Raw genomic sequence first — 20812 nt, 5'->3', positions numbered from 1 at the left:
ATATTCCACAGGATATTTCACAGGATCAACGGGTAAAGAAGCGTTTTCAACCAGCCGCTCAATGTCTCTTGCTCACTGCTCTGCAACCGACACGTTCTGGTCAGTACCGGAATATACTAAAGCTTCACACCCAACCCTACCATGCACTAATGCACACAACATTTACATGGAGTATATTCAATTCTGCACACATGGCCCTGGGAATACCACTTATGGCGTCAGCAACATCTATCATGCTTGTGCCACTCGCTGCTCTTCAGAACTGAACTTATTTCCCTGTCACTCTGGATTATGGTAGAACGACGCAGGAAATAGCGCCCTGTGGTGAGAGGACATCTACCGAAGTGGTGAGAAATGCTGCTCGGAGGCCCGAGACGGCTTCAGAGCCGCTGCATTTGCAGAAGAATCTTTGCTGCTTCCTTTCCGTGGCGGTCGCACTGAGCTACTGCACGTTAAACCCGTAGCTGATGTTTGAAATTGCACCCGTCATCAAAATAATTACGAGGATTAGAATATTATAGTGCGTGCGTGCACTGCGATGTTACGATGGGATGTTTCAAATGCCGAAAGGGCATCATCATGTTCAACGGGGGATTTTTTTTTTGTTCCCTCGTAAATGCCACGTTTCTGTGTCCTGAATTCCTGTGTGTGTGTGTGTGTGTGTGTGTGTGTGTGTGTGTGTGTGTGTGTGTGTGTGTGTGTGTGTGTGTGTGTGTGTGTGTGTGTGTGTGTGTGTGTGTGTGTGTGTGTGTGTGTGTGTGTGTGTGTGTGTGTGTGTGTGTGTGTGTGTGTGTGTGTGTGTGTGTGTGTGTGTGTGTGTGTGTGTGTGTGTGTGTGTGTGTGTGTGTTTTGTGTGTGTGCAATTTACGTCACTGCGGCCATCTCGTCAGTTGTTGAGTGGCGGGTTGCTGTCGCGGCGTCTCCCCCAGAGAACAGATGTTTCAGTGCAGCTCGTCCCATCGGTGCACCTGAAGCTGAGCTGAGCCAGATGGTCTTCACGTCCACTCTATGTCCATGTTCGTCACTGACCTCAATGGCTGGAGAGGAATGATGGACAGAAGAGAGAAAAAATTGACACAACATATTATATATACTTCAATATACCTTAAAAATGTGCGTTACATAAACAGTTAGCTTTGGCTACAGTAAGGAGTCTTTGGATTTTTGTTTATGGCATGCCCTGTGGGTTACATTTTTATAAATCCCACCAAAACATCCTGAAGGGAGAATATATTTATTCATGTCCCTATGATTTTTTTTTTCCAGTGTAGATATAAACGTGTTCGGACAACGCCGAAGATGACGCGTCGTCGGGGAGCTCCTTCCTCCCCCAGAAATGCTGATTCAACGTGACTCCGCCAGAGTTGATGTGCTCCCTACAACGGACAGCTCAGCTGTGTGGGTGGGGGGGGTTGGGGGAGGGGGAGTGTGACGTGGAGAACACCCGACAGATGGGAAAAGGGCGACGTTTCAGTCGGTCAGTTTCGGAGTCTGCGGCGTTTAAACCGAGCTCAGTGGTGCCACTGTGAACCATATGTGCACCGCGTTTCACTCCAGCCATCTAAACTGCTGTCACTAATGAGTTCCTCCCGCTTCCTGGCGAAAGGTGAATCTCTAAATATGACTATTATCAGCTGCTTTACAATTTTAGTCAGTTTGCTATTTTACCACCTCCCATATTCAGAATGCCTTTTTGGGGGGGGGGGATTAAGATCTAGACAAAGCACAGAAATCTATAAACCCTCGGTCGCTGCAGTCTTTTCTTCATCTCCCTCTTGGACGAGAGTGGAATGGCGTGTTTTATTTGCTTATGCATGAACTAAATCACTTGTGAGGCGTTGTTGCTGCCGTCCGGAGGGTTTTTTTTCGAGTTTTTCTTTTCTCCCACCTGTTTTTCTAATGACCCGGTTCCGTATAGAGGCCGACGGTCCGCCTGCCCACTCTTTGACTCGTCACAGCGCTGCGGTACGCTCTGTGAACTGCCTGGCTTCACTTCACTTCACTTCACTTCACTTCAGAGAGCTGCGTCAGTTGCATAAGTAAGCGGCATATGACTGCAGCGGCAGGTTGTTTTCAGTGCACGGGGGATTTTACAATACAGCATCCTGTGCCGCCTCTGATCCTTCGGGGGGGGGGATGTCTACTTTTGTTTCAGGCTCAATTCAATAATTCACGTCGGATAAGCAACGTAACCTGGGATTGTTATATGTGAAACGGCCTCGCTGACCCCGCTCGGCTGTAAATCCTGCGATGTTTAAATGGTTCCGTTTAATTGGGCCGTAATCTGAATTTTCAAATCCGTCGCTTCTAGGCTCCTTTAGAAAAAAGAAAAATCTAAAAATCTGATCGCTGAATGATGGAACATTTTCAGTGCATTAGCTTGAGGCAAACGGATAAAAAAAAAAAAGAAGTTCTCAGGACCAATGTGGATGGCCGTAAATAGACGTGTACAGTTCATTGATTTAATGTTGCCTCGAACCTTTAGAGCCGTGTGTGTGTGTGCGTGTTTTATGGGCTGTGGTTGTAAAACCCACTCTGCAGGCTGCACCTGGTTTATCTGCACTCTATTCTGTCTCTGGTGATCGGATGGAAAATGGTTCCGATAAGCGTATTAATTATTAAAAACCAGCAGACGTCCGGGTCCGGAGGGCGGGGAACAAAATGCTGTGACTCTGTTCTCTTCTGGTTCAGAACATTAATGTTTCACCACATCTGGGTCACGTGTTCGCACATCACGTCACTACTACAATCCAATTTTTAGCCACGGGGAGATCACAATCTCGCAACACATGCGAGCGAAACTCAGTCGTCCGATCATTAGTGTCGCATGATTTTCTGACATGTTATCAAATGATCAAAATGATTACTGAAGGAAATGCAAACAGGCTGCGGGTTCTGCAGGGATTGCATTTCAGTGCGTCTCCGCGGACTTAATTCAAAGCATCTTCTATTATAAATATATCGTAATATACTACGACGGAGCAGTAGTGTTTTCAAACGGTGCCGCAAAGGTCCCAGGCGCCTGAACCTGAAGAATTATTCGGGGTGTCTCCTGTGGCAGCGCTGACCACGGCTAATCGCTTAAAAGTGACTCATAATGGATAAATCCCTGTAATAGGCAGATTATAGCTCACTACACTATATGCCCACTCTAATCTTGGGCGCTACAAAAAAAAGTACAATAGGCTTTAATCAAAAACAGTGTGTAATTATTTAATGGTGTTATGGTAATAAATTGCTGATCAGTGAGCAGAACATACTAGAATATTCTACATACAGTAGAAATGTATGATTGGACATTTTTTTGGGTGATGACAAGACGGACCAACTTGTGTACACACACTGTACACACACACACACGTACTGTACACACACACACACGCTGCAGGGGAGTGGTGCTGCAGAGTGCTGTAATTCTGTTAGGGTGTCTGATGGATGGAGCAGGTTCCGTCAGACTGTTATCGACGTCGGCGAGACGTCCGATGCGATTACGGGAAAATATTTGATTCTGCAACGGGAAAACACCCTCAAAACATGTCGCTGCACAAACATCTGAGATTTCTCCTATTGACGTGGCGGCTTTCAGTGTGTCTCGGTCAAAAAAAAAGAAGCAAAAGCACACACAAGGAGGCAGCTCTTCACGTGCTGCACACTGATTCACTTTAGCTTTGGCCATAATTTAATCTGCAGCCGGAGTAAAAACATTACAGTTATCGGATTACAACAAAAACAGACGTGAATACACATTGGTGCTTGGATTTAAAACAGAAAAGGGAGGTTTCTACAAAGTAAAATATATAAATTCTTTAATCCTTTTAGGGGTGATGTGTGAAAATATTGTATCATGCTTATTTCCCAAATTATCACGGTTATCAGTCATTTATATGATTTGCTGTCTTTGATTTATAATTTGTAATTTGACATTAAAAAAAAGAAGAAAAAAAATCACAATTTCTTCTGCAAAACAACAGCTGCATGAATCGAAACCGCATCAGATGAGCCACAGAAACAGAAGCTTTGCGTTTCCAACTGTTCTGCCATCCAATTATTCAAAATAGCTGAAAACTGGTGATGCTGGAGGGGAAACTGAAACACAAAAGTGTAGCGTTCAGTCAAAGTCCGGACGGGTGTCTAATAACAGAAAGCCTGCAGTAAGTGCGCCTTCAGCCAAATGTAAGAGGAGATATGTTTTTCACTTGTCTCCACTTAATCTGTCCACATGCATGTGAGTTTTTTCCTCAACATGTGCGAGGTACAGTGTAAGCTGACCTCAGTTGATATTTGTCCTCGGCATAAAAAAAAATCCTCTCCAACAAGGCTGGGACACAGGAGGGAAGCAGTGAAAAAACCCCGAATCTGGGACTTGGTGCTATATATAAAAACGAGATCAGGCCCCTTGTAAAAACTAGAAAGTACGACGGTCTGGAGAAAATTGAATGACGTGGTAGAAAACGATGCACTCGTCCAACTCTATTATCCGTTGGCGCTCGGCTGGAGCGGCGAGAAAAAGTGGAGCACAAACAAGACGGAGACTCTGGTCTGCGACTGTCTCCACTACAGCAGGGGCCAAAAATCAAGCTTTATACATTATCTGCAAGTCGAAATCCCCATTACCAAATTTTGTTGCTCTCCTCTTTTCATGAGGCGACGCCTCACAAGACAAAACACTTACAGAAGGCAACACGACGCCCGCGGACGTCTGACTTAATGATGATGAGTTCCAGATTCAGACGGTCGCCTTTTTTTCCGCCTCCAAAGGGGTTTTCACGGCGTTTATGATATCGGCTGAACGAGCGCATTGTCATCAGACCGTTTGGCTCTGCAGTGTGCGGAGTGACATCCACCAGAGTGAATGGATCCTGCGTTTACGTGCTGTTGGTCTGTCGGAGCATCTGTGGTCAGGCCCCCTTTTTTCTTTTTGGAGGACGGGGTCAGTTTTTAGCTCCTCGCAGGCTTCCGCCGACTGGACGCTTTCATGTTCACAAGAAAGCAGCCGAATCACAGTCGCGTTGAAAAGTGTGGCGGAAAACATGAGCCCCGGGGAGGAAACAAAGCATGATGTCACCGGAGGAAAAGCTGAAACACGAGTCACTGATAAGTCTGTTTACAATAGGTAAAGTGTGTGTGTGTGTGTGTGTGTGTGTGTGTGTGTGTGTGTGTGTGTGTGTGTGTGTGTGTGTGTGTGTGTGTGTGTGTGTGTGTGTGTGTGTGTGTGTGTGTGTGTGTGTGTGTGTGTGTGTGTGTGTGTGTGTGTGTGTGTGTGTGTGTGTGTGTGTGTGTGAATTGAATCACTGTGAGCTGCATCACGCTGCTGAGCGTAGCTGATCAGTTAGTCTGCACGGCGACCGCGCAGTTTTCTCCTCGTGTCCTCGCCGTGCTGAAGACGACTAATGTCGGATGTTTATTCATTCAGGTAAGACCAAAAAACAAAACAAAAAAGAACATCCGCGCCCCGGTCAGTTTAGATTCACAGGAATGTGGTTTTGATTTTAGTTTGTCACAAGTTTGAGTTGGACTAGTCGGCCGTTCAGTGATTGGATCAATACATGATGATTATCCTGGTGTCTTTTGTTAGTTTGTTTGTTTTTTACAAAAACATTTTTTTTCTGATAAAAGTTTTTGATTCAAATTTTGGGTAGAGCTAACATATGCATCTTTCACTGAAATATGTATATGTATATGTATGTGTATATATGTATATTTGAATTTTTTGTAAATGTGTATGTGTATATATATTTGTGTGATTATACACGTGTATCTAGATAGAAACATCTGTATATGGATATTAGGGCTGCAACTAACAACTATTTTCATCATCGATCAATCTGACGATAATTCTCTCGATTAATCGATTAGTTGTTTGGTCCAAATGATGAAAAATGTCGATCGTGATTCCCCAAACCCCCAAGATTATGTTTTGTTTCGTCCACACACCTAAGATATTCAGTTTACTGTCACAGGGGAGCAAAGAAACCAGAAAATATTGACGTTTAAAAAGCTGAAATTCATTTAGTAGTCGATTACTAATCGATTAATCGACTGGCACAGTGTAGAGTCCTATCGAAATACTTTCAGAATCCTGGCTTAAAAGTGGATTTCCTCAGTGGCTCCACATTGATCATCGTTATGTTGTAACGTGGTTTTGCAAATAAGTTGTAACCATTTTTTTACGCTGATCTAAAAGCACCGCCTGCTTGAAATTGAGTAAATGCATTAAATCCCGGTGGTCCTGTATTGTTGTGCTTGTTAGTTATCTGTGTCGGATGGGATCACGGGGTGGAGGTGTGGGGCTGTGTAAGCCCCCCCCCCCACCCCATTGGTGTCTTTGGAGGAGCGGTGCTGTCTGCGGGGCCGTGGCGGAGACAGCCGGTGTTGGCATGGCCTGAAAGGAGCCATTCTCCCGCCGCATGTGCCAAGTGGTGTCAGTCTGTCACTGGCTCTCGCAGCAGGTCTCGCACTCTCTTATGGGTAAAGGGGCCAGGGCCACATTAGGCAAAGCTGTTGGGACATATGCTGCTGATGCTTTCATTGATTCTGTGCAATGCCGTTTGATCCCTGATCCTACGAGATTTACATTTACTCTTGAGGAACGTTTTGTTTTTTCTCATCCTTATTTAACCTGACACCACGTGAAATAAGGTAAAAGGTTTTTGCGAGTTGCTTCAGATTTCCTACTCCACGGCCTCACCTAACGGTGCAACCGAAGGTGACTCAAACAACAGGTGACAGTGAAGTTTCACTCTCTCGTGTCCTTATCTGGCGTGTTTCTGCCAGCAGAGAAATATGAACTGGTGACTCGTCCGCTTCTCAGACTTTAAGGCTACTTTGATGTCGATGATGCGTAATGGTATAAGGCTCCTTCCCCTCCAACCATCTTCTCCCCTTTCGTCTTTCCCGCTCACTCATGCTCCCGTTCGGTCAGTAGGTCGCGTGCGGTTAGAGAACTTCTCTGTGAGGCCCACAGCTGGTTTGCCAGATTTAATACAATAGAAATGCTTTTATATACAGAACTGGTAAATACAATCTACAATCATATTGTTTACTCCACGTTAAGTTTGAAAACCTCTTGGGGTCAGTAGGGTAAATAAGATTTTTGAAATTGGCATTTTGTAAGTTGTAATTATTTGCAGTAATCTTTTAAATCAGAAACAGTGTCACAGGATTTTACATAAACCTTTGAATTGATTAATTTATTAAACAGTTAACTGAAGTGTTGTACCTGTTTCCGATTCATTTCTTTCAGCAAAACCAAAACCGTTAAAAATAGAAATATGCCTTTCTGCAGGACATTGTCACATTTTCCCAAAAAATACTATTATGAATTTTAGCTGTGGTTTTGTTTGTTAAATTTCCTTTTTAGTTCGTTTCACTTTTTTCTCGGAAGCCACCTTTATTTACATGTGCACATATACTTTTATGTGTACATATACTGTATATGCACATATTTGTGTATATGTATGTATGTATGAGAAATGTGTATTATCAACTGTTGCAGCACCATATTTGATTTTCCTGCCGTCTTTTCCACACCTCTGTCCAGTGACACTGACCAACCATGAGCGGCGGAGTGAACATCAAAGTCATATCTCAGAGCCCGCGTGACGCAGATGTCGGCGCCGGTCTTCGTTTGCCTCGAAGCATGATGCCACTCTCCAAGATGGATCCCAAACAGCAGTGCGGCGGCCTCCCCAATCCCACGCTGCACTACCAGCGGGCCGCCAAGAGACGACCTTCCTACCCTTCATCTTCCGTATCTGCGGGCGCCGCGGAGTTGCTGAGAGGTGCAGCTTTGAAGAACCATCTGCTGCAGCAAAAGAGCAGCACGTACTCTCACAGAAGCCCGGCGTCCACGGAGCGGACGGACGGAACGTGCTCGGCACACAGCAGCCCGCAGATACCGAGGAGGGAAGTCCCGCGCTCCAAAGATACGCTGGACCTCCGCACCGGCGCGCTCACCCAGAAGGCCATGCGGGACCTCCAGCTAAGACGAAACGCCAACAAGAACTGGACCTTTGGGAAATACCGTCTGAGGGACGTGGACAACACGGACGTTAACGGCGCCTCGCACCGGCCCTCGGCAAACGTCCAGCAAGGCCAGGGAAGGGGACGTCACCTTTTTGCCAAAGGTGCAAACGGGAATGAGATATCTGGGGTGTCCCCGGGCGGAATGGGATACCTCCAGAGGGAGATGAGAAACATTCCCAGCCAGGTGGGAGCCCCTGAGTCAGAGGTGTCAAGTGACAAATCAAAGTCTTGCTATCAGACGTTCAACGTGCCGCGCAGAGGGAGTGAGCCGGGCAAAGTCAACATGGCCGCTGTCGCTCCCTTCAGGTTCAGGTGAGGGCAGTGTTTCGCTTCTCAGTCGACGGGGTGGATAAGCGCTGCTGCTGCACAGAGTGCAGTTTATTTTAGGACACACTGAGTATTATGCAGCCTGAAGTCACCTCTTGCCTTCTCTTTTATGTCACCATCTGTTTTAATTTTCCACTTTTAGTTGCATTTAATCACAATTCAGTCTGGGTTTTTTTTTCTCCCGCCGTCTCTTTTCCCGTAGGTTCAAGGTCCACGAGGACACAGACGCGTACCTGGATGATCTGAGTGACTGCTCCTCGGACTCCATGGAGGTCTGCTGTGATGATCTCGGTGAGTCAGTTTGAACTTCCCCCTGCTGATCCAAACAGACGCACCAGATGCTGTAAACCAGTGGTGGCCACAACCAGCTCCAAGGGGTTAGAAGATGACTAATATAAGAAACAAAAGAAAGAAAACACATGTTTCTCGTGTTATTCTGTCTATAGTCTCTAGAATATATTGAAATGAATCAATCTGAGAAGGAAAAATCACTCTTTGGTCTGAGTCGCTTAGTGGCCGGAGGGCCCCCCCTGGTTTCTTATCATCTCTCTAAAGTCAGCTATCCAATAAGAGCAAAACCCCCCAAAATGTAAAAAAGAAATTCTCACAGTTCAGACAGGATCGAAGTGACGGGGCGAAGTGTGAAGGTGATCATCCAGGATCTTAAATGTTAAGTAACAAGTAGTTCATAAAGTTTCAATCCTCTTGATCCACCTCTGAAAGCGCTCGTCGTCCTTCTGCGGCGTCTTTATGCCAGAACAAGTTACTTAAATCTTCACACAGTTCACAGGGTTCAGCCAGTTGGTTATGCAAACCCCCCCCCCCCCCCAACTGTATAATATTGCATCATGTAACACACAAGCTATAATATGGCTGGATGTTGACACTGGGCTCTGTTCAGTGCGGCAGTTGTTCTCACCACAGTGGCTGCCAGCTCCCGACCGGAGCTTCATATTGTACGTACCACCTGTTATGTGCATCAGGATTTCCTGACGTACTTCACTTCTTTCTTTCTGTGTGCATGTGGGAAAAAACGCAGATTCTTGGCACAGGGCACGTCTCTCAAGTCACACGGCACTGTTTTTTAACCCTGCACTGCCTCTGTCATTGTTTTTGTGTCTCCGGTGTGAAGATGGTGATGGGATTCACGTCGTTGTTGTCAGAGCTCCATGAAACATTAAAAGTTGGGTTTGTTTTGATTGTTGCAACAATCCTGTACCTCATACAACTTGCTGCTTAGAGACCGCAATACAAACATGACGTACGAGCAAACACACACACACACCCCCGCGCTGTATTTGCCTGGTCAGTATTTCCTTATTTTAAGACACCCATGAACATGTTGCTAAGTGATGGCGATTCCCCATCAGCCGATCCAACCAGAGCATCTTGATCAATTGCGTTCCAATTAGAGAGAGGGATTACATAATTAAAGAACTATTGTCAATAAGTGGTATTGATTTAAGTAAGTGAGCAGACACTGTTGTGGACTCAATGGTAACAGATGTGACCGCAGGACCAAGTTAATGCTTAAACATGTGTGCTGTGCGTTCACATCTAGAGATTAGTTGGAGATTCATCCAGATGATTTTACATTATTTAATGTTTAAACTTGTTGTGCTAAACAACTGTCGGAGCAGATGGACGGAAATTCACCAATCAAACACACTAATGTTAATGTTTCCATTTATGTTGTTAATGAGATATTTCCGACGGACATCCCCAGAGCTGCTATCAAACGAGAATAATGTTAAAATCTAATTAAAGTCTGGCTTGAAAGGCAGAAATGGAGCACTCATTAAGCACTAAAATACCACCTCTGTTAAATGAACATGTCTAATGTTTTTTATTGTCCATAATCACCCAACAAGCACTGAATTCAGACCCTGGTATAAATACACTTGTAAAAGCCTCTAACTGGCTTCTTAATTATCTTAATGACTTTGAGGGCCGAGGGGCCTCCGGCCAGCCTCCTTGGGGAGGGACGAGACCGGAGACTGAGTGGCCCTCAGCTGAGGGTGGACAGATGCAGGGCTGAGAGACTGAGTGGTTTGATGGGAGGATCGGCTTTCACCTCCTGTCGGGGAGTTCCCCTCATTCCTGCCGGACGGACCTCAGGGGCGCTTAAAGTCTGCTGTTTGACGATCGGGAGCGGAGAGATGCGTCTCCGCGAGCCGTCATCCTGCCTCAACAACGAGTTAGCCGGAAAAATTATAGGGTTGTTTAAATGACGGTTCCACTCAGCAGGAACATCTGCACCGACAACAGTTCAAGTTTGTGTCTCTGGGGACAAATCTTTCTCCAAAGAGGACTGCAGCTTGAGATGTAGGAGAAGATATTTGCCAGGATTGATGCAAAAGATCAAATTAATCATTTCGAAAAGCGTTTAAACTCAGAGAAGATTGTTTTACCATTCCTGTAGGATGATTTTATCAGAGACTGTTGCTCAGCACATTAGGGGGAATTTGGATGAGGGGAAAAAAAAAAACCCTCATAAGTTTTCAGTCCTCATCCCTAAAGCTCACATTCCAGCTCGCACAACGATTCCATTAGATACCGACTCAAAGGCTCTTAGCACAATCTATACATGTGTCTTTGAGGCAATACTTTGCCTTAATGCACATGTGGTACATTTACCTCGGTGTTGTTCTCTGTGGGTTTTATATGCTTTGAGCGCACACGTGGAAATCTTCCTGATGTTTTTTCTCCGTTGCATCATTGCAGCTGAGCAGCCCCCAAAATGATTACATGTGCTGTCCAGGGAAAATTCATAACAGGCAACTGTGTAACATGTCATTTCATACCGCACACACACACACACACACACACACACACTCACACTCACACACACACGTCAACCCGAACCCTTATTCCTAAACCTTATTGTAATCTGGACCCTGAAGCCAAGTCTTAACCATCAAACAGGCCTTTGAGGATCGGCCAACATGTCTTCACAACGAAGGTTTTGAACTAAAAATTCTTTTTCCACTCAACCAAAGAAATACATGCCTTTCTGTGGTCATCTGAGACTCTCGTACCATCGCTCAGATGACCAGTTGGAGAGAGAGAATCAGCCCCAGATGTGAAAGTGACCAAAATGAAAGATGCAGCTCCCGATCGTCTCTCGTGAGAACTGGTGGCGATTGAATATTTCTACTTTTACAGAAGGAACTCAAAAGTATGTTCTGAAAAAATGTCAGTATTTGGATTGAAATTTGGAAAAGTTTTATAGGCATAGCTGACAACAGGACTTGAGCACTTGGGTATATTGATCTAATTGCGAACATCAGCAAGCTAACAAACTAGCAACTGTAACGCTGACACAAAAATGATGCAAAAGTTGCAACAACTTGGGCGCTTAAATGATTTGAGCTAAATACTAACATCAGCGTGCTAACGCACTAACAATGGCAACACTGACAACAAGATTTCAGTGCTCATGTCTTTTGAGCTAAATGCTAACATCGGCGTGCTAACACATTAGCAATGGTGACGCTAATGCGCCATCTTAGCTTGATGTGTTAGCACGCTAATGCAATTGCAGCCCAGTCTGATTGAAAAAATTAGCTTTTTTCAGGTATTTGATCGTAAACTTAAGTTTTGAAAATGTTTTTTTTTTTTTTTTATCGGAGGGCTAAAAGAAAAGACGTTGGATCATAAAAGTTATTACAGTTAAACTTGAGGAGGACCTGAATGACTGTATCAAAGTCAATTGCAATTCATCCAATATTTGTTGAGACTTAAATACAACAGTATCATAAACCGTTAGTGCCTCCACAGGAAAAAGTCATGGAAACACAAAAAACATCAAGTTTCATCCTCCAATGTCAAGTGTCAACTTTACACATTTTTTATCCATCCAGTAGTTATCAGATATTTCAGTATGGAATAAACTATTGATTTATCGTCTAACAGACCATCGTTGCCTCTATGGGGCCCCTAAAATCCAATCCTCGCCAAAACAAATAAGCTTTTCACTGCATCGTCAGCAAGGGGGGGAGTCTTAGGCCTCGTGATGAGGAGAAACAAGACACGACTTGTTATCCAGAAACAAATTGCCAGGTCAAACAACCTCACTCGTCCATGAGCCACCCCAGGTGCCCTTAAAAACCCAAATAAAAAAAAGGCAGTGGAGTGTGATGAAAAACCCATTGTGGGAGTTAGAGTGCTACCCTCTGGGCATTGTAGCTAACAGGTCAATCATATCCAGTGGATTTGCACCATCTAGCAGGCTCCTATTCACTCAATCTGTTCAGTGAAACAGAGCAACGTCAGAAGAGCACACTGTGGAGCACTGGCTTTACCAAAAGAAAGTCCCTTTTTCGATGGACACGTGATAACACGTGGGCTGCATCAAGGTAGTTCATGGAAATGGTTAATGCTCCTTTGGCGGCTGTGTTTGTGCAGAGCAGTGAGGTCTGGTGCAGATGATGTGCAGACGATGAGAGCGGGTGGTTTCCATGGAGCATGCGAGCGCTGCAGAGCCTCCCTCGGTCCTCCTGAGACCCGGCTGTGTGCAATGGCTTAGGGAAGATGATTGCACTCATATGTCGGCGAAAGACCCTGCACAAAGTAGTGTGACTGGATTCTCAATTTAACACAGTCACATCTGTGTCTCTGTGTATAACCGTCTCACACTGACTTGAAGATATTTCCAAAGTGTGGTTTTGGGCGTGTTACTTGCTTACACTGGCACATCTCGTCGCTCGCTCAGTCCGCGGAGTGAAGTCACCCATTTGGCCTCTACACTTTTTCTGTATCTCATGCCAAGTTTTCTCTCCTCTTTTTTATTTCTTTCAAGCTGTCAACAAAAGCTGCCCAATTATTTTCATTATTTCATCACTTTTCATTAGCATCACATCATTTACATGAACATTTTTGTCGTCCTCGGTACCGCATGAGAGAGAGAGAATGCAGTTATCCGTTAATAGCAGGGCAACACACCGCTCATGTTTTAGCATACGATTTATCCTGCTGTAAATCTGGAATTGATATCGCAAGGAGGAAGCTCAGACAGGATCAAGAGATAATCTGGATGCCGCAGTGGCTGCAGTGACAGTGACAATAGTGCATGCTATGGTGTGTAATTCATATCTAAACGTGTAACCATTCCCATGCTAATAACTCCTCCACTAACGACACATATCATGCACCATGTTGAGCGTATTGAACAGGGAGCACTGGAGGTGAGGGAGGGGGAGGGGAAGAACAAAGGATTCGGAGGAGACGGTGGGAAAACATGGTGTGTTGGAGGAGAAATGCTGCCTGTTTTTTTAAAAGCCCCACAATGATCTTTTTCTGATCGCCCCCTTGCACTTCGCATATTCTGCTGAGACATGGCGAAGCATCTCTAAAAGAAGGCGGGGGGGGGAAATGAGGGAAGGAGGAGGGAGGATGGGAGGATGGGAGGGGACGTTCGGAGGCGAGGGAGAGCAGCAGAAAAGAGCACGGGGAGGAGGGAGCGCTGTTTGCATCTCTACCGCCGCTGTCATTCTGCTGCTGCGCGCCTCAACGGCAGGAGGGTGTGCTAGAGGAAGCGTGGAAAAAACGGAGGAAAGGAGGACAGGAGAGAAAGGGAGCGCCTGGGCAGCACTGCAACAGCTGCAGCTGCAGCAGCCTGTCAGAAGGAAGGAGGGAAAGGCGGCGGAGGGAAGAAAGACAAGGCTGCAGGATTGCCTTTAAGGAAACATTGTGTTTTTTTGTTCTTGTCCTTTTCTTTTTTGTACAGGGAAAAGGGTTTGGATAAGGAAGCCTGATTTCTCCCTGCTCATGGTTTTTCTATATGGTCTCATGCAGGGGGCGTGCTCGGAAATAGTGTGAGAGGCAGAGAAGGAGATTTGAAAATGGAAAGGACGGATAGCACAAAGGCGTACGGCCAAGCAGATGGCAAAGGAGTTGGTATGGCCGCGAAGAGGGCAAAGTCTGGAGTGCCCCAGAGCGCGCAGCGGGGCGAGCTGAAGGTTTACCGGGTGGGTAGCTCTGAGGGCAGGATCCCGGTGCCGTCCAGTCTTCGCAAGCAGAGGTCGATGACAAACCTGGCTGTGCTGACCGATGCCGAGAAGAAGTTGCACCTCTACGAGCCAAAGTGGTGTGATGACATGGCCAAGCCTGGGGCCGGGCAGACCAAGATGGGCAAGCCAAAGACAGCAGGAGGTGGCACCGGTGCCGGAGGGGGTTCCCCCCTCTCTCGAAACCTATCCAAATCTGAGCATTCGCTGTTCCAGGGCAAACCCAAGCCCTTCAGCCCCCTGGCTGCCCCCTCTGCCCTGGGCAAGCAGAGCCGCATACCCCGCGGTCCTTATGCCGAGGTGAAGCCCCTGAGCAAAGCACCCGAGGATGGAAAGTCGGATGACGAGATCCTCTCCAGCAAAGCGAAGGCCAACGCTAAGAAACAGGGGGCCGGGGCCGGAGGGGAGTCCGGTTCCAAAGGCCAGGTGGAGGAAGGGGGAGACAAGCCCTTCCTGAAGGTGGACCCAGAGCTGGTGGTGACGGTGCTGGGCGACCTGGAGCAGCTGCTCTTCAGTCAAATGTTAGGTGAGTACGGCACAGCAGTCTTGATGCCTCTGCCTCCCCTATAGTACGTTTGGCCGCCATGTGCTACAAACCAAAAGCGATTTTCTCCGTGCTTCTCAAAGTCGGCATCACGCCCCCTTTTAATACATCCACCACTCGGCACCTGCTTGCTGCTGCAGAACCACGTTTCCCCGGAACGGATTTTATGCAGCCGACCGGCTGTGAGGGGGGGGGGGGGGGAGAGAAAAAAAAACAGGAAGACGTCCTCATTGTGCTTGCAAAGCATGTTTTTCCTCTTATTATTTGATTGAATGCTGCCTCCGCTTGGCATTTTCACAGGAGGCGCAATGGTTGGTTGAATACCAAAGCTACAATAATGCTCCATTGTTCTTATTCCTCCAGGATGTCACTCAGGTGTCTGAGGCTTGTTGTTGCCATTGATTATGTTGAACGTGCTTGCTTCCTATATCGTAACATTGCCGCCTGATTGCATGGAAGAAGAAAAAAAATCCTGAGGGGTTGAGGATCTTTTCAAAGCATCCGTTTGCTGCAACATGTGCAGATTTGCTCAAGGCTCCATCCACTGCTCCATGCATGCTTCTCAAAACCAGAGAAAGGAAAACACGGCATGCCATGTTGAATTCATTTCAGGCACACAGACACATATTTCGCCTCCTCCCAGCTCCATTCATGTGTAGCGCTCTGACAGATGGTTTAAACCCCTGTACAATGGTGCAAACGGCAGAGGAAATAGCTTTCGCTCTGGAGATGCGGGTCAGGTTTATCAATAGGAAAGACTTCATGAATGACCAGGTATTGATCAAAAACTATTTGACTGGAATGACTCCATCCTTTTTTTTTTTTTTTAATATTGAACCATGTGTATATTAAGGTGCCATTTGTAAACTTTTAAATTCAATGTGACTCAAATGATGCGTTAAGCTTCGAACACAGATGTATTCTGATCTTTTCCTGCAAAGGTCATTTTACAATTTAGGTCCTATAGTTATTTTTATCTGTCGGCCTATTTAAATCAGTTATACACTTCAGGGCCCTGGTTTCTAAAGAAATGGAAATGCTCAGTCATGGACTCATCCGCTATTATCCAATATGGTTCGGAGCCTGTCCACAGGCAGCATTTCATCCGCCATTCAATAATTTGTAATTCCATCGTCTCAGTATCATCAGGAGTGCATGTTCCCTGTTGCATCTTAATGAACACATCTGGGGTGATTTAATTTGTTATCCACGCCTCATTAGCCTATATGGATGTCTATCACTCATCTTAGTCACACTTTAAACCAAGCGAGATCTGTAAACCATACAAGACAGACAAGAAGTGCAGCAGCATGGCATCATTGGGCGTTTTGGGTGTGGAATCACAAAAGCCAAATTTCCGAGAGCTCTGCAGATTTCTGCACCACACCCACGTCTGCTTTATTAACCTGATTGCATAAAATTTTGCAGCAGAAGGCCTCCGGGGCTGGTGCCTCATTTCTGCTCGATGCGTTGACCTCCACGAGGTTTCCAAATCAATGGAAAGCCCATTATTTCTCCCAAAAAATGGGAGTGTTCATCACACTGAATAATTCATCATCATTTAAGATGATAATCCCATGCGGGCCTTTGACACGAGTCAAGTTCTTTGAGCCCATGAACGATAGGAAAAAAAACAGCTACCAAAATGGAAAGGGAACATTTTGAAGGGAAATCGGGGGAAACAACCGCCTCACTGATTACTTACTAGAGGTGGAATAAAACATTTTTTAATACAGTAATATTGATTTATTCAGCACAACATTATCCGAAAACTCTTTTCTGTGTATACCAGACTAGACATTTCTACCCCATGTGCTTACTCTACATGTACAGTGAACATGCTTGTCTCTTTAAATAGATCTATTTATTCACAGTCTGCTGTATATTTCAAGGCCTGTTTAATGCTGAATGTTGCCCTCTGCTTCTGCAGCACATCTCATGAAAGGACGCATTTATTCCTAGACATAGAGGGTCTATTTGTTGACCCAATATGACTTTGGGCTCATTTATTGAACTTCCCATGCAAGTTTGTGCACCGTGGCCGTCACGCCACCGCCCCTGTCCCAAGACTATAGCCTGCGGATGCACAGCCGAGTACAAAAGAACTTCCTTTTAGGATGTAAATCAAATGGTTGTCATGCTTTATTTAGCCGTTTGGCAACTTGTTTAACCCGAGTCGTCTTCCTCTCCATGCAGAGCAGCTGAGTTTGAGTTTTAAATGGAAATTTGTAATGACAACTGTACGATGACCAATATATTCCGGGTCAGTAAAAACCGTAGGTTCATATCCACAAAGAGAGCAGAAGATTAGAGTTGTACGGACAGGCGGCACTCGTGGAAAGGCTCTTTTCTAGACAACGAAGGAAATGAGCAAACCCCATGTCATCGTAATTGTATGTGATCTGTCGTGCAAGAAGTCCACAGCCGTACCACTGGCCTACAGCTACTGCATATAGAATGGTAGTGGAAAACATACTCTGCACGGGGGGAAGCAATTGTCACAGAGCTAAGCAGGCGCGCAAAGGTCACAGGATGTTGATTCGTAAAGGTGACATTTTTAAAATCTTGAAAAATGTCATCGTCGAGGAGTTTTGATTAAATATTTTAATTGAATAACACAAAATGGCAGGCGGCCTCAACTCTGAATTGTTCATTTTTCTCTCTCTAACTATTTTTTATTTATAAAAAGGATTTAAGGCTCGGGAGCATGTATAGTTTCTTTATCTGGGATAGTTAACGGTTTGCTTAACGCTAAGTATTTTCCTGTTCCAAGGAAACTATAGTCAAGGCTGCAACATGACGGACCTGAGAGCAACTTCTTCTCTGCTCATCAAGAGCGTAAAACATTCAGATTCATTTTAAACACTCAGTGATTTCTGGGGAGAGTTTTTCTTTTGAGAGGTGGGTTGAAAAAGTGTTCACTCACATCTCCCTCTTCCCTAATGACTCTGTGCTGAGTGTTTATTGTTTTAAGTTATTGTTCACTGTATCACCAGCCTTTTTTGAGGAACTCTAAAAAAGATCATTTAGCTATACAAGAAAAAATCTCATTTTCTGCCAGGTCCTCCCGGTTTCTGGGGAAATGTGACTCAGTGAAACAGGCTTTACGATGAACTGTTGACAAAGACAGTCGGCCTTTCCCTGATCATCTTCTTCATTCGGGGAAATGTCTCCATGTAATTGGTGCAGCATCGAGAACCTTAAGCGTGTTTCAAAGGATCGTCACCGTGAGGGCCTCTAACAATATTTTCGAATTCATTTAGCCATACTCCAGTCGGCATCTCTGCGAGGTAGTTAGTGTGGAGCACTTCCCGTGGTTTTGCATCATTCATAGGGTTTTTCCCCCCGTCGGGTCTGCTTCAGTATTCCGTCCAGGTTTTTTCCTCCTTCTGTACTGTGGGCATCACTGCAATGCAGGGTGCCAGAGGACTGTCACTCACTGCACAGAAACACTGTGCACATTGAATACAGCATACACTCAAGTGATTCACCTGTGTACAGGATTGCTGATTGGGCACATTCCCACAAATTCATCACAAAGTATATTAACAATATCACAGAATAAGAATGTGATTTTGTTGATGTGAGCCTAAAATTTTTCTAATCATTGAACAAAAAATGCTTTATTTGTTATGTTAAGGCCCTCACAGCAGTTGGTTAATTGTATGGTAATATCATAGTTTTGGTTTAATACCAAAAAATGACCACTGTTACAGTTTAGTAAATATGATGTGTTGAGAGTTGTTTCTCAATCTGTCAGAGTGTGTGTGTGTGTGTGTGTGTGTGTGTGTGTGTGTGTGTGTGTGTGTGTGTGTGTGTGTGTGTGTGTGTGTGTGTGTGTGTGTGTGTGTGTGTGTGTGTGTGTGTGTGTGTGTGTGTGTGTGTGTGTGTGTGTGTGTGTGTGTGTGTGTGTGTGTGTGTGCTCCAGACTTTTTCAGTCGATGCGCTGATTCAGGGTTTTTTTCCTCCACGCACACACACAACAGTGCGAAAACCCCCACGATCTCCTCTCCTTGTGTTTTTAACAACAGCTGGGGTCCTCTCACTTGCTGCAGCGTAGCGCAACAACGCCGATAATTGTTCCCGTGGTATTGGGTTGACATGGTCGTGACCCTCTGAGTGGACACTTTACATTGCACACAGCATTGTCCAAGCAAGCCGGGCTGTGGTGAAATCGCTCTGCCGGCTGCAGTTCAGATTGTCGGCCGAACGACTCCACGGATCAGAGAACAAGAAAAGAAGAAAAAAAAAAAGCACAGCAAGAGAAATGAGTAACTTGAGAGAGAGATCCTAGTGTGGCGTGAATGTCAGAATACGTCCCCCTGGTGGGGGATCTGAGTTACAGGCAACCTTTCAGTGTTTCATTTTCAGGACGTACCATGTCAGTGCGGAGGGGGGTAGAGCCGGAGTGAAGCGGCCCGCAGAGTGCAATTTGTCTGCCTAATGATGTGAATGTAGGGAAGACACCTGCCACATCAGTCCAGACACAAATCATACGAGCAGGAACACCCACATGTGGAGGCAATATATGTGTGTGTGTGTGTGTGTGTTTGCATGACCTCTCTTCAAACAACCACACACACACACACACACACACTCGCTCAGCCAACAGTAAGACTGCAGCCCTGAATGTTTTATAAACGTCTGATGTGCATGACATTCGCCCACAGACCCCGAGTCTCAGAGGAAACGGACCGTGCAGAATGTCCTTGACCTCCGCCAGAATTTGGAGGACACCATGTCGAGTCTGCGGGGGTCGCAGCTCAGCCATAGGTAAGTGCGCCGCATCCGCATTTGAAGTGTTTTGTGTTGTTTTCATGATGGTCGTGTCCAACGCGTCTGGCTAAATATCACATATAAAAACGAAAGCCAGTGCATGTTCTGTTATTGAAATGTATATGTATAAGATTTTGACCGGAAAGGAAACCGACCGCTTACGTGACCCGACTTGTTGGATCGATACATATCACCGTCGAGTGTAAACAGCCGCTTGGAGCGTTGCCACCCGGTGAACATCTGGCTTCCATCCTTCTCAAACAGGCCGTGTCTTTCTCTTGGTCATGACCTCATTCCTAGGCATTCCTCTGTTTGACTCACACAGGCAAAAGGCCCAGGCATTAATTTGTTGCAACAACCACAGCATAATAAAAAAAGAAAAAAACCCCAAAGAAAACGGGTCTTTATTTCACTTGGACAACAAACTCGGAATGCAAAGTACTGTGTAACAAAAACCAAAGTATTTCTATATTTACACCATATCGGTTGTCGCTGTATTTTTGAAATACTCGCTCATGTTGCAAATATGATAAAAATATGACCCTTTACTGATTGTACACCCTCACATTTGCAGCAAGGTTACACCTTCCATGCACTCATCCAGCCTTTCAGGCAGCTGTTATCAGTGAACAAGCACTTATTAATACAAGCAACCCATTTCAGAAAATAGCTTCAGCAAGCCAGATAATTTTCTTAAACCATCGCGAAAACGCCTACAAAATACTAAACTAACATCTCTCAGGTGCTTTGAAACACAGCCTTGGATAAATGTAATATTGCTCTCTGTCTTTTGGATGTATAATTCGGCAGTTGTTTGATAAAATATTAATCATAAAACATTTATAAGCTTGTGATATGATGGCGGTTGTGTAATTTTCAGCTTGTTTAGGAGTTTTTCTGCCACCTAGTGGCCAGAAATTAGTTATAAGCAGCTTTAAAAAAAAAAAAAAGGTGAACAAAACAATTCAAATCAGACATTCCAGAGATATGTTTGAGCAAATTTAGAAAGTGTCACCATTGTGTATTTGTAAAAATACGATTTAAATGATTTTCGTCATCAGACTTTTTACGCTGAAATATTGATATTGATTTCGCTACGAGAAATCCAGCTAGTGCGTAATGGCCTCTTTTG

The 20812-nt window shown here is 45.2% G+C and overlaps 1 protein-coding gene and 1 long non-coding RNA gene across 5 annotated transcripts in view; one reads left to right on the top strand and one right to left on the bottom strand.

Annotated features, from left to right (window-relative positions):
• Positions 1–20812, top strand: part of nav1b (neuron navigator 1b) — a 77278-nt gene that overhangs the window by 20020 nt on the left and 36446 nt on the right. For 2 of the 4 annotated variants that reach the window (XM_047332908.1, XM_047332906.1), the window contains exons 1-2: positions 13850–14886; positions 19575–19677. In XM_047332908.1, coding sequence (XP_047188864.1) covers positions 14196–14886; positions 19575–19677 — 794 coding nt within the window. In that variant the 5' untranslated portion in view covers positions 13850–14195. Of the gene's footprint in view, positions 1–7540; positions 8338–8554; positions 8644–13849; positions 14887–19574; positions 19678–20812 lie in introns of those variants that run through there. The other 2 variants (XM_035632945.2, XM_047332907.1) reach the window with 2 other exon arrangements.
• Positions 780–9134, bottom strand: LOC118310130. Its single transcript, XR_004793719.2, has 3 exons — positions 8961–9134; positions 8586–8741; positions 780–1037 (listed from the first exon to the last, which is right to left on the bottom strand). It is a non-coding gene; the product is annotated as an uncharacterized LOC118310130 (long non-coding RNA).

This window comes from Scophthalmus maximus, chromosome 6, assembly GCF_022379125.1.
Source record: "Scophthalmus maximus strain ysfricsl-2021 chromosome 6, ASM2237912v1, whole genome shotgun sequence".
In the NCBI taxonomy this organism is placed as follows: domain Eukaryota; kingdom Metazoa; phylum Chordata; class Actinopteri; order Pleuronectiformes; family Scophthalmidae; genus Scophthalmus; species Scophthalmus maximus.
Note: the sequence above shows the minus strand (reverse complement) of the source record. Positions and strands in the feature narration are given on the sequence as shown.